At 56.4% G+C, this 23,905-nt stretch overlaps 9 protein-coding genes across 9 annotated transcripts; 5 read left to right on the top strand and 4 right to left on the bottom strand.

Moving 5' to 3' along the window:
* Positions 1–25: 25 nt before the first annotated feature.
* VTJ04DRAFT_2790 (uncharacterized protein) lies at positions 26–2,946 on the bottom strand (the record flags this gene model as incomplete). Its single annotated transcript, XM_069360618.1, has 5 exons — positions 26–1,422; positions 1,486–2,170; positions 2,233–2,613; positions 2,679–2,780; positions 2,842–2,946. 5 exons carry the CDS (start codon positions 2,944–2,946, stop codon positions 26–28), a joined length of 2,670 nt encoding a protein of 889 aa, XP_069221311.1.
* Positions 2,947–5,785: 2,839 nt separating this feature from the next.
* Positions 5,786–7,383, top strand: VTJ04DRAFT_2789 (uncharacterized protein; the record flags this gene model as incomplete). The annotated part of the gene is made up of 4 exons (XM_069360616.1): positions 5,786–5,809; positions 5,910–5,986; positions 6,065–6,491; positions 6,547–7,383. 4 exons carry the CDS (start codon positions 5,786–5,788, stop codon positions 7,381–7,383), a joined length of 1,365 nt encoding a protein of 454 aa, XP_069221310.1.
* A 627-nt stretch (positions 7,384–8,010) lies between these two features.
* Positions 8,011–8,557, top strand: VTJ04DRAFT_2788 (uncharacterized protein; the record flags this gene model as incomplete). The annotated part of the gene is made up of 3 exons (XM_069360615.1): positions 8,011–8,180; positions 8,273–8,353; positions 8,437–8,557. The coding sequence occupies 3 exons, from the start codon at positions 8,011–8,013 to the stop codon at positions 8,555–8,557; spliced, it is 372 nt and encodes a 123-aa protein (XP_069221309.1).
* Positions 8,558–9,068: 511 nt separating this feature from the next.
* Positions 9,069–10,481, bottom strand: VTJ04DRAFT_2787 (uncharacterized protein; the record flags this gene model as incomplete). Its single annotated transcript, XM_069360614.1, has 6 exons — positions 9,069–9,654; positions 9,713–10,144; positions 10,205–10,229; positions 10,292–10,306; positions 10,367–10,395; positions 10,453–10,481. 6 exons carry the CDS (start codon positions 10,479–10,481, stop codon positions 9,069–9,071), a joined length of 1,116 nt encoding a protein of 371 aa, XP_069221308.1.
* A 503-nt stretch (positions 10,482–10,984) lies between these two features.
* Positions 10,985–12,267, top strand: VTJ04DRAFT_2786 (uncharacterized protein; the record flags this gene model as incomplete). The annotated part of the gene is made up of 2 exons (XM_069360613.1): positions 10,985–11,694; positions 11,748–12,267. The coding sequence occupies 2 exons, from the start codon at positions 10,985–10,987 to the stop codon at positions 12,265–12,267; spliced, it is 1,230 nt and encodes a 409-aa protein (XP_069221307.1).
* Positions 12,268–12,474: 207 nt separating this feature from the next.
* VTJ04DRAFT_2785 (uncharacterized protein) lies at positions 12,475–13,599 on the bottom strand (the record flags this gene model as incomplete). The annotated part of the gene is made up of 2 exons (XM_069360612.1): positions 12,475–13,391; positions 13,452–13,599. The coding sequence occupies 2 exons, from the start codon at positions 13,597–13,599 to the stop codon at positions 12,475–12,477; spliced, it is 1,065 nt and encodes a 354-aa protein (XP_069221306.1).
* Positions 13,600–14,090: 491 nt separating this feature from the next.
* VTJ04DRAFT_2784 (uncharacterized protein) lies at positions 14,091–16,375 on the bottom strand (the record flags this gene model as incomplete). The annotated part of the gene is made up of 2 exons (XM_069360611.1): positions 14,091–16,249; positions 16,315–16,375. 2 exons carry the CDS (start codon positions 16,373–16,375, stop codon positions 14,091–14,093), a joined length of 2,220 nt encoding a protein of 739 aa, XP_069221305.1.
* Positions 16,376–17,061: 686 nt separating this feature from the next.
* VTJ04DRAFT_2783 (uncharacterized protein) lies at positions 17,062–22,287 on the top strand (the record flags this gene model as incomplete). The annotated part of the gene is made up of 5 exons (XM_069360610.1): positions 17,062–17,259; positions 17,317–19,530; positions 19,584–19,919; positions 19,970–21,397; positions 21,463–22,287. The coding sequence occupies 5 exons, from the start codon at positions 17,062–17,064 to the stop codon at positions 22,285–22,287; spliced, it is 5,001 nt and encodes a 1,666-aa protein (XP_069221304.1).
* A 788-nt stretch (positions 22,288–23,075) lies between these two features.
* VTJ04DRAFT_2782 (uncharacterized protein) lies at positions 23,076–23,861 on the top strand (the record flags this gene model as incomplete). The annotated part of the gene is made up of 2 exons (XM_069360609.1): positions 23,076–23,184; positions 23,263–23,861. 2 exons carry the CDS (start codon positions 23,076–23,078, stop codon positions 23,859–23,861), a joined length of 708 nt encoding a protein of 235 aa, XP_069221303.1.
* Between the last annotated feature and the right edge of the window lie 44 nt (positions 23,862–23,905).

The raw sequence follows: 23,905 nt of genomic DNA, 5'->3' as shown, positions 1-23,905 counted from the left end.
CGATTCAGCCACTCAACTCACCCACTCACATTACCACGCACTCCCGGTCAGGGACGCCGTCCTTGCCGGCTTCTTTGCCCTTCCCCTTGGACTTGAAGGCGGTCCATTCCTTCTTGCTATTATTACCTTCCTCCTTGTCCCGCGTCTTGGACCGGTTGCGGCTCTTTTCCTTCTTGTCCTTCTTGTCACTTTCCTTCTTGTCGTTTTCCTTTATGTTATCGCTCCCACTGCTGCTGCTGTTCCCGCTGGTGGAGGCCGCGCCAGAGCTAGCGTGGTGTTGATGGTGGTGATGATGAAAATGATGGTGATGATCTTTGTCCTTTTCCTTCCCTGTGTCATCCGCCGCTGTATCCTCGCTGATCACTCCCTCCGAGTTGGCCTTGTCGCCGCCCCCGCCCGAGGAGCCGCCATCACGGCTTTGCCTGCCAAAGCCGAACCTGGAGATGGTGAGACTAATCCGATTCTCGCCGACCTGGCTGGTAGGCCGTGACTTGGACGAGCCTCCCTTGAATTTTGCCGCCGCCCGCGACAGTCTTGCCGCTGTCGACTCCTCTTGAGGGGTAACGGTCGGCGTGAGAGCGGGTGAGGCGGTTTCGGAATTGGGAGCGAGATGGTTTGGATGATTCGGTGGTTCGGAAAAGGTGATGCTGGTGCGCCGAGAGGCATCGTCGTGTGTGCCGTTACAGGAGGGATCATCGCCGAAGCTGGACCGCGACGGGCGTTCGACCTCAGAGCTGAGCCGAATGTGCGGGCCGGTGTTGTTGGTGAGTGTTTGCAGCGAGTCCAAGTAGCCGCTAGGAGACTTGGACAGTCGACCGGTGTCGAATGCATCGACGCTGGGTGTTCCGGGAATGTTGGACGTGGACTCAGCATAACCCGGAGGCTCCGTCGCTGAGCCATCTGTCGAGGCTACCGTCACATCCACCATGGGGACGATCTGGTAGATGAGAACGTAGGGCATCTCCTCTTGGCGGCGAAGGCATTCCTGGATGTCATCCACTGGCTCGACCCTCTTATCCACGAGCAGGTCGTCGAACTTGACCCATGTCGGCTCCTCATAATCCGGAGGCGGGTCGCGGTCGTGTCTCCGGTTCTCCGTCAAGAGCTTCGGGGCGACCCGAGCATAAGCGACGTAGTGGCCGCTGTGGATCGAGTCACCACGGTGGCAGATGACCGATTGAAGGACCAGCTTGTATCCTTGGCTCAGGCCGTTGGGATCTTGACCGTTTTCGCCATCAACGACCATGAAGTGCGGCAAACGCAGACTGTCAGGAATGTCAATGTACGTATTTACCCTGATAGGCACCCCTTTGTCCGATATGGTGTAGCGTTTCAAGCAAATGGCTACAACCGGACGCTGGTCAAAATGCTGGGCGACTTCAAGGTCGCTCTTGGGTGCGTTGGGCGACGTGGCGTTCCATGCTACAAGGGTCAGTTTCACGCGGTAGGCCTCAAGTGAAACTAGGTAAACCACAATATACTTACGGATAAGCCGGTAGAACTGCCAAGCAGGAATGGTAACGGCCTTGACCATCGAGGAGCCGGTCCGCTTGACGCGCTCGATCAGGCTTCGAGTTTCAGCATCGGTCGAAGACTCCCCATTCTGCTTGTCGTTGACCACAATTCGTTGGATTATGCTCGTCGACCGCGCCCTGGAACCGCTCGACAAGGCGCTGTCGGAGTGACTTGACGCTGTTGGTGAATGCGTAATCGCACCGTGTGTTGTCCATCTCCGGCGCATATGGGCAGGGGCGTCTCCGTTCTCCTGAGTTGAAGAGCCTTCAACTTCGGCCTCATTGTCGTCGTCCTCATAAACCACTCGGATCGTGCTTTTTGGGCTGTGCGGGAGTCTGTCGACAGATGCCTTTTCCTCCAGGCTGTCTCGAAGCACGTCGACCCGGTTGTTGAAATACGCCTCCATGCAGTCCTCGAGTTTGATGCCTTTTCCTTCGGTGTCGGGCGGCACAGGGAGGTTCAGACACCTCTCGTGAACCACTTTGTGGTCGTCCACATCTCCCTTGCCTTGATGGAACAGGTCCATCTGCAGGGCGAGAAGCGGTAGTTGCAGCACATCGGCGATGAAGGCGAAGGCTTCGGATGTGTCCTGCTGCTCGAGCAGCGCGGCTTCCTTCCAACCGCACTCGGCTAGGGCTTGCTGGATGAGTTCCGTCTGAAATATGCCGTCCGAATTAGACTTTGTCCATGATAGCAAGTGACGTAATTCGCACATACCATATCGGTGTGGATCAGTTTCCCGCTCCTCAGCATGTTGACCCATAACCTCAACAATGCAGCAAGCCTTCTCTGGGGTTCGGTTCCCACATCGTGTTTGAGCATGGACTCGAAAGCCGTCATGTGTGCGAACATGGCAAACAGCAAGGAATCGAGATAGCAAGTGACGTTCCCTCTGTTTTCCGCTCCAAGCATTTTGACGTTGGGGTCATATGGCTGAATGACTCCCGAGAAGGCCTGTTGTTGAAGCTGGATGAGCTCGACGGCCTTGTCTGTGTCGCCTGCGGCATACCGGGACCGCAGGGCCAGTCGTATGACTTCCTTGTCCTTGGATATCTCATGATGGTTGAGTTCTTCGAGGCGCTTAGAGATGACGTCGATCTGTTGGCATTGGTGTCAGCGGCGGCCCCAAAGGTGGAATAGCTCGGGGGAACAGCGGGACAGACCTTAGCCTCTTCCTTTTCGCTTTCTTCCTTCTCCTTCTGCGCCTGTTTCGCTGACTCTGGTCGGAAGATGGATAGCCACGAATCGGTGGTAAAGACTTTAACCTAAAGGGACGTCAGCACCCAGAGGCCAATGATGGTCGGCAAGCAGGCAATCCACACACACCTTTGTGCCGTTTTCCGCGGATCCCTTGCGGCGATGGCCCCCCTTCTCTCGTGCAGTCCTGAATTTCTTGGGGACAAGCGAAGTGGCTGCTTTCATCATGTCCATCTTGCCCCCGACGACATGGACCGTCGATCTTGCCGAGACTAAACGTATTCTTGAGACCTAGGATATCGAATACTCTTCTCGACGCGGTCGCATGATCTGTTGCAGCTCGAGGCGCGATGGGACACTTGGAGGAGGACAGCGAGGTCGAGTTGGAAAGTTCAAGCGCTGATGGACGACGAGCCAGCCGCGCGCCCTTTGTCGGAGTGAATACTGAGTAAGAATACGGGTGAGACTGGTTCCCAGTAGGAATTCGCTGCTTTGGTTGGAGGGCGACTCGAGGTGCTCGGTGCGGTTTCGCGCGGGAGACAGTGATGTTGGAGGCGGCGGAACTTGGCGAGGAGGGTGATGCGAACAAGCAACGGCCAAAGTGTGTGCAGGGCGCGAGATGCGGCAAAAATACCCGAGATTAGACCCTAGAGGCCCTGGTCGAGCGCAAAGCATACGTCAAAATGTGCAAAGGGGGTTGTCGCTTGCAAAGTCGAGACGGAGAGTGGCTGCGCAAACGATGATGGGAGGCTTGGGAGGGGGAGGGGAGCTGTGCTGCGGCTACAGTAGCCCCGGATGGTGAGGGTGTACGGAGGTAAAGTTGCTGCGAGTAGAGTTGCACTGTACGGCGAACTGCGGCGTACTGAGACCTGACCCAGCCAGCATGGATCAGCATCGACAGGGCGGCCCTGCGTCATCTGGATGACCACACCATGTCTACAGCACCTTCCCCTTCCCACCTGGATTCTCTGCAAGGCGGGATGATGTGGGACGCAGCTTCCTGCGAAACGTGGGCTGTCCGCTTCCCAAGACCGCCACGCAATTCCAGAAAAGGGCGTTTGCCATTTTTGTTGCTCTTGCCAAAAATTGTCTTTCCACCAGCATCCCACTTGCTCACCATCCGCCAAGATCAAAGTCATCCGTCGACCTCAGCCTGGACTCTCTCTCCCAGCACAACAGGCCACATTTTGCTGCAACGCCAATCACGCTCTAAAATCTCTGGCTCTTGCGGAGCGCCAACAAGTCGACTGACCATGGCAGACGACAGTGGAATATATCACGGGCCGTTTAGGACAAAAAACATCACTGGGAGCTGTGATGGGCTGCATCATCGGCCTTCTCCGTCCCGCCACATGACCATCTCGTCTTGTTCAGACGCTGGGTCAAGAAACCGTGATGACGTTCAACTGACGTCCAATCTAAGATTCCCTTCTTCCAACAAACGTTAGGGCGACGCAACGCGGCAGAATTTGACAACATCGTGACGGGGACAAAAACTTCGTCTCCGGCCTGTGCCTACTAATACTTCTGGTACCAAACAACAGTTGTCAGGCTGTTGCATGACCATGTTGCATCGATGCAGCAGCGTCCAAGTCACCTCACCCCCCATCAGCAACAACGAAAGGGCTGGATTACGTTTTGTTTGGCAAGGCCACAGCCCTATGTCACGACGGAGGACTCGCACTACAGTAGGTACTCCGGACAGGCGAGGAGTTTTCAGGGCGCGGAGACGCCAGATTTCTCTGAACCACCACATCACTGCTTGACCAGCGACGTCAGGCAAACTGGATGCCCAAGAAGGGACCGAGAATCTGTGCTGTCAACCTGGAAGTCAACAGCTGGAGACGACCTCTCGGAGACACACCCGCCAGCAAGGCCCCACTTGAAATGCGACATCCTGTCCCCAACCAGATGGTTGGCCTGCAGCCAAGCAGCCGGCCCCTGCTCCGGGCCCGACCGACGTGCATCTGCGAAGCGCGAGTTGAGGGGGTTGCCAGTCCAAGCAGGTGGCGGCCGAAGGATGTGCGATCTTGGTTGATCGCAAAACTGACGATCTGACGTGCCTCCAGGTTGCCATCTGCGCGCGCAGCCAGTGACGTGGAAATCCGAACTTCCTGCGAGTATCGTAGTATGAGATAACTAAATAAGCATGAGCGTTTGGCGCAGAATTGCCTTGACAAGGCAAGCCGCGAGGATGACGATGGCTGTGTTGCCCTTGCTTCATGCTTGGCCTGTGCCTCGCCAGCCAGTGTTTCTATTTCCAGCTTGCATCCAGCTTACCACAGATAGAGTTCGTCAGGGCGACAACTTCACCCCCCAAGAGTGAGCCGACATTGTCAACATCGTCCATACACAAATCGGCCTGACCTAGGGGCTAGCCCCAGAAAACGCTAGAGGAGGCCCGTCGTCCGCGCTGACATGTTCCTCCATTTCCCCCGCATTTCTCTGCCGGTTCGTCTTGCCTCGCCCATTCCATCTCGAGCTTGGGACTCGTAGTCCGGTCCAACAAGGTGTGGCGGCGGTGGGCCACTTGGAGGAGAGGAGCGCGGACTGTTCCAACCAAGTTGGAGTCAACTCCACTGAAACCGTGCCATGGTCTCGTACTCATAGAAATGTTCGGATCACATATCCGAGTGCACACTGTGATATTTCAGTTGAATGATGCACACAATATCCAGGCAAACAGGTTTGCAACATCCCACCGTTCTTCCAACTTCCGTCAATCCCCCCAGTGACAAATCCCCGGACCATACCCGGGTCAAGCGCCTCGACGATCGGCGGAACAGTGGGTCGCTGTCAAGCCACCTCCGCGATTTCCACCAGCCACAAATGTCTTGGCTCTCCGCATCCCTGGTCCACTCAAGCCGGGGTACCGAGCGGACCTCGGCACGGAAACGGTAAATCGACCCAGAGGCGGACTAACATCGCCAGGGGAAAAGGCTGGGTTCCTCGGACGCTGTATAAGAAGTGCAATTGAACTCGAAACAGGTCTGAGTCTCGCGTCTTGCTGTTTGTCTTCACCAGTTCACCCATCTCATCCATTTCCTCAGTCCTCCGTGAACACACCGTCATCATGTCCGCATATATTCCCATTGCTGTAAGTTTCCCGTGCCTTTTATAACTGGGCCTCGGTTCATGCCGAGCCTCCCCTGGCTCCCCCCTCCCACTGAGCCGCCTTGCTGATGCCCCGCGTATAGGTCCGCGACCGCGTGAGCGAGAAGGCCAAGCAGGTCCTCGACACCGTCGCCAAGTTCGTTGATGAGGACTGCATTCCGTAAGATTCACTCCTCACCAAGCACCCATGGTGTTCATGCAATGAGATAGTCTAACATGACATGCTCCTTACTGCCAGCGCCGATGCCGTGTTCGAGGCTGCCATCGGCACCGGGGATCAGAGGTGGAACGCCCACCCTCAGATCCTCGAGGACCTCAAGAAGAAGGCTCGGGCCCTGGGCCTCTGGAACATGTTCCTGCCCAAGGGCCACTACAAGGAGTCGCCCGGCTGGACCAACCTCGAGTATGGCCTGATGGCCGAGTGGCTCGGGAGGTCAAAGATCGCCTCCGAGGCCGTCAACTGCGCTGCCCCGGACACGGGCAACATGGAGGTGCTGGCCAAGTACGGCAACGAGTGGCAGAAGAAGAAGTGGCTCAAGCCGCTGATGGAGGGCGAGATCCGCTCCGCTTTCCTCATGACCGAGCCCCAGGTTGCTTCGTCGGATGCCCGCAACATTGAGCTCAAGATCGAGAAGGACGGCGACTACTATGTCCTGAATGGTCAGGTAGGTTAACGCTCCATCAGAAACCGTCCGACTCAAACTCTAACCAATCCGTCAGAAATGGTGGTCTTCGGGCGCTGGCGACCCGCGTTGCAAGGTCTACATCGTCATGGGCAAGAGTGATCCCAACAACAAGGACCCCTACCGCCAGCAGTCCGTCATCATCGTCCCCTCCGACACCCCCGGCATCACCATCCACCGCATGCTCTCCGTCTACGGCTACGACGACGCCCCGCACGGCCACGGCCACATCACCTTCAAGAACGTGCGCGTGCCCAAGGAGCACCTCGTCCTCGGCGAGGGCCGCGGCTTCGAGATCATCCAGGGCCGTCTCGGCCCCGGGCGCATCCACCACGCCATGCGCACCATCGGCGCCGCCGAGCGCGCCCTCGAGTGGATGCTCATGCGCATCAACGACCCCAACAAGGCCACCTTCGGCAAGCAGCTGCGCGAGCACGGCGTCATCCTCGAGTGGGTGGCGCGCTCGCGCATCGAGATCGACGCGGCGCGCCTCATCGTGCTCAACGCCGCCATCAAGATGGACGAGCAAGGGCCCAAGGCCGCGCTCAAGGAGATCGCCCAGGCCAAGGTGCTCGTGCCCACCACCGCTCTGACCGTCATCGACCGCGCCATCCAGTCGTTTGGCGGCGCCGGCGTTTGCCAGGATACCCCGCTCGCCAACTCGTGGGCGGGCATCCGCACCCTGCGGCTCGCCGACGGCCCGGATGAGGTTCACCTGCACCAGATGGGCCGGAACGAGGCCAAGAAGGGCAAGGAGATGGCTGAGAAAATCGCCAGGCAGAAGGCCAAGACGGAGGAGCTCTTCAAGCAGTACGGGGTTGCCAAGCAGGAGCTCGGCGGCAGGATCCAGGCGACGAGGTATGGGAAGAACTAGGCTAGGTCGGGACGGTGTAGTTTCATGAGGTTGGTGTGTGAGTCATGATACTGAGGATTTTGTTTGTATATGTTTATTAGCCCTATGAACGACTAGTATTAGCATGACTTATTATTGGGTGCCTGACGGATGTTTATCCCGCTGATGGAGCGTGTTTCCCTCTCGTCGTTGAACACAATGTGCGTTGCTGCAGCCGTGGCGTTCCATTCCATGTCAAGTCCCAATCGGTCCCAGGGTCGGCCTTCCCGTCGTCACAAACCGCGCGGAAAGCGACCAGGGTTCTGGAAATGGGTGGGGCCATGCACGTCACGTTTCATGCCGTTGCCCGGTCGACGCCACCCAATTCGGAAATGTGTTTTTGACGCTCCAGTTTTTCGCCCCAGATGCACTTCCAAGGCTGCCGACAGTCAAACATTCCACTCCTCCCAGCCAAAGACAACAAACAACGTCTAGATAAAACACCAACCGCACTTCGGCGCATCGCCTGTCCTGAACTTATCCACAACCAACCAACCTACCACTACCAGCTACACCGCATCTTCTTCACACCTCGATCATCTCGTTTGATCACCACACCCTGCTGCGACTTCAGTCCAAGACATTCTACGTCGATCATCATCGTCAACAATGGCTACCAACGTGCTCGCCGCTAAGGACATCAACACGTCTATGCCTCCTGCCCCCGTGGCCAACGACGCCCAGCACATCGAGACCGACGCTGCTCCCAACAAGCCGGATCTCATGAGCCTCGAGCACCACCGCCAGGTGTTGCAGTCCAAGATGGAGAAGGAGGGCGGGTAAGTCGACCTGTTCCATCAAAGCCACATCGAAGGAGGGTGAAGACAAAGAGAAGACGCTCGGAACTAACCACCACCCCGCGTCGAAACAGGAAGTTCGTCTCCCCCTCCGACAACATCATGAGCCCCTGCACAGCCAAGCTGAGCGCGCTGCGGAACAAGCAGGTCGGAAAGTATGTACTTCTTATATCCCCATCAGCCATCCATTCACCCTCCCAACGCAGTTGGCTAACCTGATGTGTGTCTCCGCTTCTAGGGTCAAGCCAAAGTCCCTCTTCGCCCGGGCCTCGGCTAAGAAACTCGGCTCGGCCGCCCAGCTCGAGGGCAACAACAGCAACGCCGCCAAGCTCGGGGACAACCCGTTTGTTGCCAACTAAGTGATATGATATGTCGCTGGTGTTGGTTTCCAAACGAAGGAGGGTTTCTGTTTCTGCTTCATTTGTTTTCTTGCGGCCTCGACCCGTCCTGACGGGCGAGAGGGTCATCCGCGCCGTTCACTCCGATGACACGTTTCCTTTTGTAATTTTCTTGAGTACGAAAGTACGGGTATTATGTCGCATAGAGAGGGATGGATGGCTGGGACTCTTGTTGGGTTAGGGCACTACTCTGGGAAGGGATTGGGCGGTGAACTTTCGTGGGCGTTCAGGGAACATTGTCTGGTCTTGTCGCTGGTTTTCTTTCGATTCTCGTTTGTGTTTTATTTAGGTTGGGTTGGGAAGAGCTGTATGAGTGATGGCTCGTCAATTATGAGCGACTATGACGGACACACGGATACGCAGAAATAAAAACTCTATGCGACCATAACATGTGTTCCTTTGGTGAACTGGAATGGTTACGTCTCAGGGGAAACGCATCCGTTGTGTTTTCATTACCAGTTTGCTGCCTTGACTACGCCTTCCACCCGCTGACTATGTACACAACATCCTCATCCGCAACCACATGGCCAAGGCCTACCCTCTGCGGACAATGACGAGCGCTGGCACCCCACACCAGGGCATACTTGAAGGTGTCCTTGAGCGTGCGGTGGATGCGATCGCAGACATCCTCGATGGTGGAGCCGTTGCGCACAATCAAGGCCTCGCTGAAATCCGGGTCGATACCCTTGCGCTTGGTGTAGATTCGAAGAAGATTGAGCTCCTTCCAGCACCGGTCGATGACGTCCTGGATGCCGAGATCGAGCTCGCAGCTCATGACGACCGTGTTGGGCTCGCGGGCCAACTGGTCGAGGAACTCGATAGACACGCTGTCGATCTTGTTGTAGACGTACAGGCACTTGATGTACTTGCGGTGGTCCTTCATGATGACGTCGATCAGGTCGTCGACGGTGCAGTTCTCGTCGCGGACCAGGACTTCGCAGTTGAGAAGCTTGTAGTCGCGGAGGATGTTTTGGATCATCTTTTCGTCGAGGGCCTTGGGAGGGGATTGGAAAGTGATCTTCATGCCGCCGGCTTTCTTGGGCTTGAGATAGATGTTTCTGGAGGATATGTGTGAGATACGGAGGATGCTCCAGGGTGGTAAGGAAGGGTACGTACGGTGGCTCTCTGTTCAACCGGATTCCCACAGCCTCGAGTTCCGCCTCCAGCAACGCCCGTTGCTCCGCGCGCTTGGTGGCATCGAGCACCATGAGAATCAGGTCGCTCGTCTTTGCTGCCGAGATGACTTGCCTCCCTCGGCCTTTGCCTTCGGACGCACCCTCGATGATCCCTGGCAGATCGAGCAGTTGGATCTCGGCGCCACCATACTCGAGGACACCGGGGATAGCTGTGAGGGTGGTGAAGGCATACGAGGCTACCTCGGACTTGGTTTTCGTGACTTTGGAGAGGAATGTTGACTTGCCCACGGAGGGGAAGCCGACGAGCGCTATGCGCGCATCGCCGCTCTTGCTCACATCGAAGCCTGCTCCACCGCCGCCGCCAGATCCGGGGCCTGGTTCGAGTAATTGAGCGCGGAGACGTGCGAGTTTGCTGCGGTTGTCTCAGCATGGAAGAGGTCTATCATCGGGCTAGTATAGGCGACTCACTCACCCTTTTAGGAGACCCAAGTGATATTCTGGGAGAGAGTCGACATGTCAGCGCCCAGTTGAGTGCTCAGGGGTGAAAGGATGTACAGACCAGTGGCCTTGTTTTCTGTGACGGTTGTTAGTCCAACCATTCAACAATAGTCTCTATAATCTCAGGGTGACAAACTTTGGGTCCTCCTCATCTCCTCCTCAATCCTGACGGCCGATGCATTAGTCCTTGTCCTGCCGAGGGTGTTCCGCGGCTTGTCTTACTCCTTGATCTTGTCTGTAATGTTCACCATTTTGACGACCTGGCCAGTATGGCCCCCTCAACCGCTTTGACTGTAGGTGACGAAATGTGAAGAAAAAAGTAAGAGAGAATGAAACAACCTGATATGGAGATGGTGTTTCTTGTTTCTCGAGTTTCGAGTTCTGAAGGTTCATTAGATGTGATGATCCTGGCTCATTCAACCCCACACCAAAGGTGGCAGAATTTCCAGGTGGGGGTGGGGCCCCCTAAGCCACAAGGCCCAGTGTCATCTCACCGCCTTCGCCGGCCTGCCAAGACCCAGACCCTGGCCAGAGCCGCTGTGGGTCCTGCTGCCGAGCGCGTGTTTGGGCTCTGGCCTTGCATTTGCACTCTGTGGTTCCAAGCAACATCTGCTCCCAGCAATGCGTAACTAACAAAACAACACTTGGAAAAATCGAACAACCAGCTCTTCAATTCTCTCCATCGGATCCAGCCTCCCACATCAATCAGCCAATCTCCGTTAATCGAAGTCATCAAGCTACAACAATAACAATCATGGCGGACGTCGAATCAAGACCTCAAGAAGAGGTCGCCGCACCACCCGGCGACTCTCAAGACCACGCTCAAGATCTCGCGGTTGCCACGACGAGCACCGAGGTTGCGCCGCCAACCGAGAAGAAAGTCAAGAAGATCATCCGCCGCAAGAGGCGCCCGGCGCGACCCCAGATCGATCCCGCCCTGGTCAAGTCCGAACGGCCTCCGCAAACAGGCACCGTCTTCAACATCTGGTACAACAAGTGGTCCGGTGGCGACAGGGAAGACAAGTATCTTTCGCAGACGCATGCCAAGGGGAGGTGCAACATCGCGCTCGACTCGGGATACACGCGCGCCGATTCGCGCCCCGGGTCGTACTTCTGTCTCTTCTTCGCCCGGGGAATCTGCCCCAAGGGTCAGGAATGCGACTACCTCCACCGCCTGCCCGGCATTCACGACATCTTCAACCCCAACGTCGATTGCTTCGGCCGCGACAAGTTCAGCGACTACCGCGACGACATGGGCGGCGTCGGCAGCTTCACGCGCCAGAACCGAACCATCTACGTGGGACGCATCCATGTGACGGACGACATCGAAGAGGTGGTCGCCCGCCATTTTGCCGAATGGGGCCAGATTGAACGCATCCGCGTGCTGAATAACCGGGGCGTTGCGTTTGTTACTTATACGAACGAGGCGAATGCGCAGTTCGCCAAGGAAGCTATGGCCCATCAGTATGTTATGTTTCTTTCCCCTTGTCCGCTTACTTTTTCTAACCTCTTCCCAGGTCGCTTGATCATAACGAAATCTTGAACGTCCGGTGGGCGACGGCAGACCCGAACCCAATGGCTCAGAAGCGTGAAGCGCGCCGGATCGAGGAGCAAGCCGCCGAGGCCATTAGGCGGGCGTTGCCGGCTGAATTCGTTGCAGAAATCGAGGGCAAAGACCCTGAGGCGCGGAAGCGGCGCAAACTAGAGAGCAGTTACGGGCTCGAGGGTTATGAGGCACCAGACGCCGTGCACTTTGCCCGTGGGCCCAACGCTGTCAACCCGAGGGGTAGGGAGGGTTACGAGCTGGAGCATGAGCAACGGTTGATGATTGAGGCCGCGCCGGAGGCGCAACAGACGGGGAGCGGACAAGAGCAGGAGCAGGACAAGCCCGAGGAGTCGAACGGAATCTTATCGAGCAGCACCCTAGCCGCCTTGAGAGGGGCACAGGTCGCCGTGACGACGAAACCGAAAACGACGACCTCGTCAGGGCCGTTGGTGGCATATGGTAGTGACGATGAAGACGACGATGACGAATGAGTTGTGTGGAGGATGGAGTATGGAGTGTCGAAAGGGATGTCGGAGAGGAAAAAACACACCAGTCAAGACGCATGTTGCATTTCAGAGCTTGTACAAAGGTGATACCAATAATATAGACTATGAGCACACCCAAATGCGGTCACTGCCGCGCTCCTGTCCACGTCAAGTCTACCCAAACCCCACCCCCCACCCGCCTCCCCCCGAAAACTAGCTATTGAATATCCTCGAGTACAAAACCTCATGCCTGCCCACCCACAAATCCAGCACCGGCACCGTCTGCCCAGCCTCTTCCACCGGCGTATGCCACTCCCTCTCCATCACCGCCCCAATCAATTCGTGCACTCCCGCCCCGGCCAGCGTCCGCTGCGCCTGGTACGGCCCGAACACTCCCGCCCGCACCGCAGCGGAAACCACCGCCTTTGCGTGCCCCAGCAGGAACGTATAAGCGGCCTGTTCCTCCGACAGGCCCAACACTGCGCACACGGCGCCAAATAATGGGGCGAGGTGCGCCGAGACGGGGGGTGGTTCGTCCTCTACTACTGTAGTTGCCGCTGTAGTCGTTGCTTGGGAAGAAGAGGAGCCAGAAGACCGAAGTAGCGAGGAGAATCCCTTCAACGCCCCCATGGCAACGCCTTGCAACTTCGCACCGCCACCACTCCCATTCTTTTCCCCCTCTCCCACCGCCGCCGCCGCCGCGGGCGCAAACGCCCGCTCCCAAATCCCCAACAGCGCGCGCCCCTGCGCGACTGACGCACGCCGCGCGACGGTGCACGGTAGTGCTGCGTCGGCGGCGTCGTCCAGCGCTGCAAGGCGGGTCGTTACGGAGGGGATGTCATCATCGGGGTTGCCGATGGTGGAATACGCAAGCAAGCGGTGCGCGGCGAGCACGAACGGGAGGGAGGTGGACGCCATGGAGGAGAGGGAGAGGGGGAAGAAGGTGGAGAAGGAGGAGTAGGAGGCGGAAGAGGTTGAAGATGAGGAAGGGTGGAAGAGGCGGGTGGAGGGGAGTTTTTGGTGGGTGAGGTAGCTTTCGAGGCCGGAGGAGAAGGCGAAGCTGCCGAGCGGGAGGGCGGAGTCGGAAAGAAGAAGGAGGAAATGAGTTGCGGTTGGGGTTGGTTGGGGGGCTGGGGTTGTGGTTAGTTGGGTGTGTTGGATTGAGATTGGATGGATGCATGGTTGCTCACTTGGTCGTGAAAGTTGGAGCTGGTGATGATGGGGATGCGTGGATTGTTGTTGTTGTTGTTGGACTTGTTGACGTCGGGCTTTGGCTTCGGCTAGCCGCCGTTCGAGGTCGGCGATTTCAAGGTCGAGATCATCATGAGTGTGTTTCATGTTTGATTTGTGTCCTTGATCATCTCATCTGTTCTGAAGACATTGATGTGACAGAGTTACTCATGTCGTTGAAATTCCCCTCATATATGGGTGGTAGTGGAGGCTTATCGCTCTCTGCGCTGCGCATCCCGAACCCATGCTCCGCTGCGTTACCCCCAACCAAGCAAGCAAGCAACAAAAAAAAGGGGTTGAAGTCCAACATCAACAATGGATACAGGGAATCAATTACAGCGCTCGAATTGCAATACTCGTACTCCAGTCCATGAGACCCGATCAACCAACCCAGCTCATTAACCCATACATGCCTATGTACTTCATTCCCAACTCCCATCCGCCAGCCAGCCTCAGGTCAAGTCTGTAACCATGCTCCCAAATCTCATATCCCAACATCAATTATGCTACTCCGCACAGCCCAACCCAACATGCCAAACCCCAAGCGATCCCAAACTCATCAAAAAATTCCACCCCCGTAGTTACGGTTTCTCCGTCCCTCACGGATCCGCATTCTCCTTATCCCTCGCCATCCTCGCCTGCAGCATCTTCCTCTCCGCAATGCGCTGCTGGATCCGAGCGAGCGCCGCCTTCTTGCGATGCTCCGGCAGCGCAGCGCGCGACGCGTTCATGGCGTTCCAGACGGCGCTGGTCTGCTGCTGCGGCAGGTGCAGCGCCTCGGTGTCGTCGTCATCGTCCGCATTGGTATCGACGACGGCGTTCCGTTGTTGCGCTGCCGGTGCTGTTGATGACCGTTTTTGTACCTGAGCCAATGTCGCTTGAACATCAGGCGAGGTGTCACTTAGTGTGGGCGACGGCGCTCGGATGGGTGCCCTCCGCGGCTGCTGTTGTTGTTGCTGCTTCTGCTGCTGCTGCTCACCCCGGGGAGGTGAGTGTTTGGCGGTGCGGCGCCGTTCGCGAGCCTTTGGAGCGAGGTGGTCTTCCGCCGTTGCTGTTGCTGTTGTTGACGCCGCAGTCGTTGAGGTTTGCCGCGCAGTCCGAGCATTGTTGGCCCGGCCCGAGTTGACGGGTTCTCCCTCTCCGCGAGCATGGGCCGTGCTACCGCTCGACAACGTGCTACGGCTGTCCTGCGGATTTCCGCGGTCGCTAAAGACAGACGATGCTGGTCGCGCTTTCGTCCCAAGCTCGGCCTCCAGCTTTTCCCTGAGCGCCCTTGCTTGCGCGAGCGTCTCGTCGCTTTGGGAGATTCGTCGCAAGCTGTCGCTGCTTTGGGCTTCTTGAAGCCGCCTGGCCACCAGGCTTGCCCTCGCCGACTGCTGCTCCGGGGACATGCCGGTGATTACCTTCTCGTCGAGGCTCTTCGCGCGGCTGGACCTAGTAGCTCGCCTCACCTCCGCTCCGGCCTTCTTCAGCGCGTCAATTTCCTCTTGCAACTCCGTGATCTTGGCGTTCTTCTTCTGGAGAACCTGCTGAGCCTCCAGATAGCGAGATTTCGCGTCCTCCTTGAGTTTCTGGTAAGAACCCCTCGAATCCTCGAGGCCCTTTTCGAGGTCCCGGATTCTTGACGTGCTCTGTGCCAGCTCGTTGGCAAGTCTGCGATTCTCCTCGGCGAGTTTGGTGGCGCGTTGTTCCGCAAGAGCCAGATCCGACTTCAACCGGTCTCGTTCCTCCTGCAGTTTCTCCATCTCGCGGATCTGCGACCTGGCCTTCCTCAGTTCCCTCTGGGTCTCCATAAGTGTCCGATGGGTCCTGGGTGACGCGGTCTTGTTCTGGCGCAGATCCCCAGCTGCATCCCCATTGAAATCCTGGAGCAGAGCCTCCAGTTCTTCAACCTTCATCTTGTACTCTGTCGCGAGGGCCGTTTGCTTCTTGATTTCATCCATGAGCATCTTGTCGCGCTCGTTCCCAGGCTTTGCCAAAACGCTCGCGCCTCCCGGTCCTGTCAACTGGGCCAACTTTTCCTCCAGCGCTTTGACCTTGTCCTGCTCCTCCTTGAGCCTGCGATTGAGCTCGAGCGCCTCGGCGTCTTTCATTTTCGCGTAAGACTTCGCGAGCTGCTTGTACTTGACAAGCTTCTCCATCTCAGTCTTTGCGTCTGAATGGTAGCTCTCGAAATGAGCCTTCCAATATTTGCCGGAGCGAGAGTGAGGTTCATTGAGATCAGTTGTGACGTCGTTGTCGAAGTCGGATTCATCGTCATCCTCGACTTCCTCCCAATCCTCAGCTTCCTTGTCCCAGGCCAGGAACTCAATCCCACCGTTGGCGCTGCTGTTGTTCATTCTGGTGTTGTTCATTCTGGAGTTGTTCATTCCGGCCCTTCGTTCCCCCGATCTTTCCACCGCTTGCTGCAGTTTCGTCCGGGGCCGCGGCCGTTCGTCTGACCTCCCGTATGTGCTCGTCCTCGTCGCCCCACCGGATCCTTGCTTGACATCCTGACCAAATGAGACACGCTTCCGTCGAGAGGTTCCCGTTCCCGGCGTGAGGAGGATGCCGGGTGGTTTCGCTGGTGACACTGGAGGTACATGAGGTCCTGGTGGCGGTGCTGTCGTCGTTGTTGTTGTTGTCGTTGTCGTCTCCTTTGGCTTCGGCGGGACTCGGCGATCTCGAGGCGCAGGTGTTCCGAACAAAGCCGTCTTCAGCGCGCGCACGGCGAACACGGGCGCCGGAGTGTCGGGGCCTTCGAGCTGGGTGGTGTCATCTAGAGATCGCGAGTTAGCCTCAATCACATGATGTCTGTATTTCCAACTTCTGTTGCGTTCTTACCGGACGCTCCCTGCTCCGGGACGCTCTCGGAGTTTCGCCGCTTCAACGCCCAGCTGATCATTGTGAAGGCCGGATACCGGGTCGCGAAAAGGTATACTTTACAGCGACGACGTCAAGCTGGTTCATGAGAAAAATCTGGGCGGTGAGGACTCCGACGAGGAGTGTCGGCGCGTCGCGTCACGGGATTGTTTGTGGTGTTGATTGATTTCCTGAATCAGCCATTCAGAGTGCGGCCCGCCAGAAGTGGAGCATCTGACCCCGGCGGGGTTGCCGTTGACGGCAGGTGGGGCTGAAGGCTGCCGTAAAGATGCGCCGTATTGTGTGTAAATTACGCGTCACTGATAACAAAGACGCGCCCCACTTTTGCTTGCTCAAGCACCCTGATGACCTCCGTCTCAGAGTCATTGGTTGCTGCAGTTGAGTCTTGATGACTATTAGGTTGTCTAAGGCATCCTGTCTTCGGCTCCACGTAAACAACTTCGAGTTTTGTCAACCGGCTTATCGTATTCTTCAACTTTTCGTCCCGATTTCGACTTTCTGATAAGAATGGGCTCGACTCGGTAAACCACTACAGCCAACTTTTTGGCTGTGCAGTTCACCGACAACAACACCTCCCCACCTTCTGGGTTGTAAGACCGAGTCACCATCTCAACCCTCTTTTGAGCCTTTGAAACCCGGTTGTCCAATTCATCAAGACCCGCATGCAATTACTTTTTGCTTGACCGATCCCGATTCCTTCCTGCAACCATGGGGCCCAAAAAGAAGGCCAACCCTCGTCAGCCCCAGCTTCCTAAGCCCGCTCCCGAGAGCGTCCCGGGTCCTAAGAGCCCCGGGACAGGGCCAAAGACTGAATACGAACAGCGGCAGAAAGATGAGTTGATTGCCATTGAGTCTATTTACGAAGGAGACTTTACGAGGCACACTTCGACTCATAGTGCATGGCAGGTGAGTTGAACTTGTTTCAACCAATCTCCTGTTTTACTTTGCACTGACGTTTCACAGAAATCGGAACCGTCCTTCGATGTTCGGATTAAAGCTCTTTCAGACCCATCCTTTGCCGTGACCTTGGGCGTCGTCTTCGTCGCCACATATCCCAAATCCCCTCCCTTGCTGACCATCAAGGATGACGGGGATCTTCGGGAAGCGACCAGATTCAAAATCCAAAAATTCATCGAGACAGAGTCAAAAATCTTGGCGGCCGCGGAGCAAGAGATGATCCTTCAGCTTGTCGAAGGCATCCGCGAGATCCTGGACGAGGCTGCCGTTAAGAAGGCTCAAGGCCAGGAGCTGCCCTCGCTCGAGGAAGAAAGAGCGGCTCACGAGGCAGAAATGGCAAAGAAGGCGCAGGCCGAGAAAGAGCTCGAGGAACGCAGGCGCCTTGAAGAGTCGCAAGAGGAGCAGCGTGTTCTTGGTGACATGCTTCAAGAGGAACTCAAGCGCCAAAAGACCCGAGCCAAAGAGTTGCGCAAGAAGACACGCGGTCCACTCATTCCTTCTGATAGTGGTAACACAGATCTTGTCGACGAAGACGCCACAGTTGTTTTTGACCAGCCGTGCAAGATCATGGACGGGTTTGGAAACGAACTCTACTTCAAGTCGGTCACTGATCGCACAACGTATCGGGAAGGCCCTGTCACAACCGTGTACAAGGTAAAGCCCGTTCTCCTTGAGAAAACATGGCGGCCAACTCTCGCCCTCAAGCAGGTCGAGCTGAAGTGCCACACCAAGGACTCGGTCCTCTTCAAAAAGCAACTCCAAGCCCTGGAGACTCAGCTTGAGACTCTCAAGAAGCTGCGCCACCCACATCTCCTAGAACTCATTGACTATAGGATTGACCGGTTCATCAGCGATGGCGATTCGGCTGCGCCGGCTGTGTGGAGCGTTAGCATTCTCAACCCCTTTAGTGACCGGGGCTCCCTCGACGAGTTTCTGGACCTCGCTGGCCAACTCAACGTCAACAAGGCCAAGATTTGGACGACCGATCTGCTTGATGCCCTGACCTTCTTGCACAACCATGGCATCGTCCACCAGGATGTCCATCCTGGGAACATACTCTTGTGCAGAGAGCCAGCTGGGGACATAGTCCCGAAACTTGCAGACTCCGGTTTCCAGCGAGACCTTCACAACATCTGCACCAAAGTCAAAATGCTCACATCTACCCGGGCCGCCAAGTCTGCCTACTGGTTCCCCCCAGAGGTCGCCGACGTCTCGAAGCCGCAGTACACGCAGAAGACCGACGTGTGGGATTTTGGCGTGGTCTTCTTGCAAATGCTCTTGGGCCTTGACATCGCCGACAAGTATTCCTCACCTTCGGCCCTGATGGACTCGCTTTCCCTGTCTGGCCCGCTGAAAGAGCTGGTGTCAAAGTTCTTCAAGACCGATCCCAAGAAGCGACCCCGAGCTTCCGAATTGACCTCATCTGAATTCTTGGCCACCAATGCACCCATCCTGGACGAAGTTAATGGCTATGCGTCTAACGGAACCGCATCGACACTTCCCCAGGGCCTTCCGCGTATGTTCCGCCACGGCTCGGTGAACCGTAGCGAGACTACCTCGAGGTACCTTCAAGACTACGTCGAAGAAGCTCGGCTCGGCAAGGGAGGTTTCGGTGAAGTCGTAAAGGCCCGTCGATTGATCGATAGCCGCCTCTATGCGGTCAAGAAGATCACCCAGCGATCTAAGGAAACGCTTTCTGAGCTGCTCAAAGAGGTTCGGATGCTGTCCTCGATGAACCATCCATCGGTGGTCCGCTATATCAACACCTGGGTGGAGGAGGTGCCGGAGTATCCTAGTGAGGACGATGCATCATCCGACAGCTTCGGCACGATTAGGGATGCCAACCGCAACACCGCCGACTTCAACATCGAATTCGCCGAAAGCAAGAGTCGTGGCCTCGATTTCATGTCTTCCAGCGGGCATCCGTACATGGAAGGTTCTGCGATCGAATCATCCGACGAAGATGATGAGGAAGACGAAGAAGCAGATGACGGCGATGACAGCGATGAAGATGATGATGACGATGACGACGACGAGGATGAATCCTCGTCGGAAGACTCTGAAGACGAAGACGACAGTGATGATGATGACACGTCGACCGTGAACAGCAAGGCCGCAAGAGATCAGCTTGCCGTTCCCGGGCACCGCATCCGGAGGACCAGCAGTCAGCGTCATTACAAGAGCACTTTGTACATTGTCATGGAATACTGCGAGAAGCGAGTAGGTGGAAAACCCCATATGATAATGCTTTAACAGCACTAACAACTTTGCAGACGCTCCGAGACCTGATCAATCGGAACTTGAGCAAAGATACTCAAGAGATCTGGCGCCTCTTTCGCCAAATCCTGGAGGGTCTTGCTTACATTCACAGCATGCCCATTATTCACAGGGATCTCAAGCCTGAAAACATTTTTATCACCGCAGGTCTGGACGGGGTTGACAACGTCAAGATTGGAGATTTTGGTCTTGCTATCAGCGGGCAGCTCACGGACAAATCGCCGAATCTGGGCTCGGATGCGAGTGAAATGACGCGGAGTATTGGCACCGCCGTCTACATCGCTCCCGAGGTTCGGACTGGAGGCAGCGGAACGTACACGGCCAAAGTTGACGTAAGTATTCTGAACGAGATGTTGACACGGCGATGCTGACTCTAGGATAGATGTATTCCCTCGGCGTGATTTTCTTCGAGATGTCATACCCGCCCATGCTCGGAATGCAACGCGCCATGGTCCTGGAACAGGTTCGCAAGAGCCCACCGGTCTTACCCTCTGATTTCAAGCCAGCCGACAAGAATCGGCTTGAGATCATGTTGTCGCTGCTGAGCCATAACCCCAAGGAGCGACCCTCCAGCGCAGAGCTTCTGAAAAGCGGAAAGCTGCCTGTCCAGATGGAGAGCGAGACCGTCCGGCGTGCCATCGCGAGCCTGGCTGATCCCAACTCTCCCTACTTCGAGGGGGTGCTTGAGGCTCTTTTCGCGCGGCAGACCGAGCAAGCCAAGGATTATGCTTGGGACATGTCGTCGACGTTGCCGGCCCCGGCGGACCTACTGCGCCGATTCATCGTCAAGGAGACGCTGATCTCCATCTTCCGCCGCCATGGCGCCGTCGAGGCCCCAACGACAAGCCTTTATCCGCGGTCAGCGCATTATGGACAGAATGCCGTGCATTTGCTCGACAGGAACGGCATGGTGCTGCAGCTCCCGTTTGATCTGGTCATGGGCCGCGCCCGCGCCCTGGCTCGGATCACAAGCGGTCCTGTACCTCAACGGTCCTTCTCATTCGGAAACATCTTCCGTGACCGCCTAGACGGCGGCCAGCCTGACGTGTACGGCGAGGTTGATTTTGATATTGTCACGACGGATGCGCTGGACCTTGCTCTGAAAGAGGCCGAGGTAATCAAGGTGCTGGATGAGATTATCACCGCGTTTCCTTCGACGTCTTCGACGCCCATGTGCTTCCAGTTGGGCCACTCAGATCTCTTGCAGACCATCTTTGAGTTCTGCGGCGTCGATGCCAGCTCGAGACAGGCCGCAGCTGATGTTCTCAGCAAGCTCAATATCCGCAACTTTACTTGGCAGAAGGTGCGCAGCGAGCTGCGATCTCCGCTCGTAGGGATCTCGGCGACGGCCGTGGATGAGTTGCAGCGGTTTGACTTCCGCGACACTCCGACAAAGGCCATCTCCAAGCTTAAGGCCTTGCTCGAGGGCACTGAGTACAGCGAGCGCGTAACGTCCACCCTGGCTCACCTCCGAGAGGTCTACGAGTACACCAAGAAGTTTGGCGTCACCAGGAAGGTCTACATCGCGCCTCTCAGCAGCATCAACGAGCGCTTCTTCCGGGGTGGCATCCTCTTCACCTGCCTCTACGACAAAAAGACCAAGGATGTCTTTGCCGCCGGTGGTCGTTACGATGGCTTGATTAAGGAACATCGTCCCAAGATCGGAAATCGGTTCGAGGAGCGCCACGCCGTGGGGTTTAGTCTCAACTGGGAGAAGCAGCTCGCAAAGCCTGTCCCGAAGCTCACCGGGAAAGCCTTCCTGAAGAAACTGGTGGAAGAGGACAACCAGGGTCCGTTTGCAGCGAAACGGGTATGTCATCTCATCCTTGATCACTTTCTAGTCTTCAGACTCACTGACCATCTGGTGCCTTGTAGTGCGATGTCCTCGTCGCGAGCTTCGATCCATCCGTGCTCCGCTCCGCCGGTATCGAGTTAGTCCAAAGCCTCTGGGCACACGGCATCAGCGCCGAGCTTGCCCGCGATACGCGATCCCCTGAAGACCTGATGTCGAGTTATCGTGATGAGTCCTACAGCTGGATCATCATTATTAAGCAAGATAACCAGCTCAAGATCAAAACCGTCGGCCGCGGCAAGGACATCCCCGACGCCGATATCCCCGCCAAAGAGCTTCTCAACTGGCTCAAAGCTGAGATGCGCGAACGTGATGCCAAAGCAGGCAACCTCAAACTGCGCAGCCATCACCATGACATCGCGGCTGCCGGTGGCGTTAGCGGCGTCCCCGGCGCGGGTTTGGAACATGAGCATGGCGACGTCCACGTCCTCGTCGCTCAGACCAAATCCAAAAAGTTCAACCGCCGCGCCGTCGTCGAGCAGGCGCAGGCCAGCGCGGCGAGGCTGGTGCAGTCGTTTCTTGGCGGACCGATCGCGGCCATCGAGACGAGCGACGACGTCATGGACCTTCTGCGCAGGACCAGCCTTTCAGACCCGGAGAGCTGGCGCAAGGCCGAACAGGCCGTCGGGTCGGCAGAGAAGAAGTACGTGAGGGAGATCCACGACCTGCTGCAGCAGTGGAGAGAGCAGTGGGAACAATCTGTTCGAACTGGTGGTGCCGGCGGCGGCGGCGGCGGCGGGGCCACAGCGGCCGGCGGTGGAGGAAACAGTGGCGCTGCGGCCAGCCCGCATGCGTTTGTATATAACTTCCGCACTGGGAAGTGCGTGTACTACGACCTGGGCGCGTAGGGGCCGGCCGGGAGTGGGCATGGCGGGTTCTCGGTGAGCTCGGGAGGGAGTGGTGGTGGGTTTACGTCGGGATTGGCGGGGGCGTTTGGGTTCGGGAAGAATCATAGGAAGGATAGGAAGTCATCTGGTGCGGGATATGGGCATTGATTGAGCATATCGTTGGGGTAATGATGCATGGGTGGATGGATGGTTGGGGGGGTTGGGGGTGTTGGGGACTGGACCTCCGCTCTGATGATGTATGCAGCTGCGGATTTGGCTTGTCTGAGTAAACAACTAGCTACCTGGTAGATAGTTATCTCGGCCTGGGATGGTGGCCGGGTTTGTCGGAGTAATAATAACACTTTGATACTCGTATCTCTACAGCCACGGAGCCTAACGGAGGAGTAGCTAGGTACATCACTGTTGAACTCTGCCTCCCATCCTTGGGTTTCTAAGTTCCTTTTTTCGGTCAACAGAATCCTGACCCGTATGCATTCATGCCCAAGAAAAACGAAGACAACACACCAGTTCAGGGGCGCCGGCGACAGGTGTGATAACTGCAAGTTTCAACCTATTATGTGCTGAGTCCAACCCTTGGGCGTCTGAGATTGGGTTGTTACATGTCCGATGTATTATTGATAATTTATTGATAATCAGACCATATAGCAAGAGTGAGGCCGAATCTCGCCCGCTACCTATATATCTCTGTCCTGGTGGAGGCACTCCCTTCACTCACTTATTTTTCTTCACTTGCAGAGTGTCAACTGTGCTAGTACACCTGATAGTGCTTTTTAATTCGATGAACAAGAATGTCGTGGACACAAGTGCCGGAGCCATATTTCAAGTTCCAAGAAGTGTCCAAGTCCCTCCATCCCCAACGACATTCTTTCCCCGTCACCATTTGGGAGATGACTGACGGTATGTTCACCCCCTAAGCGTGTCACACATCTTATCGTACATGTAGGGGCATGAGATGCTCACCAAGAGCCATTTTAGAGAACCCCAAGGGCCACATAGCCGTGGACAATCAGGATTTTGCCCCAGGACATCTTGAACACTCAGCTGCCCTGCGTATCATCACAGCGCCGTTGGATGAGCTCCGGCCTGAAAGTGGGCCGGGTCTCGTCAAGCTTTGCCAAACGCTCAAAATTCCACATGAGTTCTTGAACGAACGTCTCCGTGCTGTCTGCCACAGCTATGGAACACGTACAGAGCTTGAGGATGCTGGCAACGACAGCGGCAGCGGGGGGTTCTGTGCTTGGTTCCATTACCTTTGCAAGGCCGTCGAGCCTGACGAAACTCGACAACGACGTGAATGGGACCGGTCGGCTTTCTTCCTGCGGAAACACAGCGCCAGGGAGGGCGGCGGGGTTACCTTGGTGATGTTTGGGCCTCTGCCGGAAGTGAAAAGGCGGATACAGCAGTTCATTGACATGAAATGCTTCAGAGACGCAATCGCCGAGCCGTTTGCGTTGTTCGACCTCGTTTTGGATGGCTTGTTCCACGAGGTAGACTCAACAATGTGGCAGTTGTTGGAAGTTATATACGAGCTGGAGAACGTGAGTTCACACTTGATTGATGGTATTGGCGAGTGAAACCTTCCCTGACCGTCACTCCTAGCAAATCATTGGCACTACTG

Source organism: Mycothermus thermophilus (genome assembly GCF_041956435.1).
Source record: "Mycothermus thermophilus strain CBS 625.91 unplaced genomic scaffold VTJ04scaffold_2, whole genome shotgun sequence".
Taxonomy (NCBI): Eukaryota; Fungi; Ascomycota; class Sordariomycetes; order Sordariales; family Chaetomiaceae; genus Mycothermus; species Mycothermus thermophilus.
Note: the sequence above shows the minus strand (reverse complement) of the source record. Positions and strands in the feature narration are given on the sequence as shown.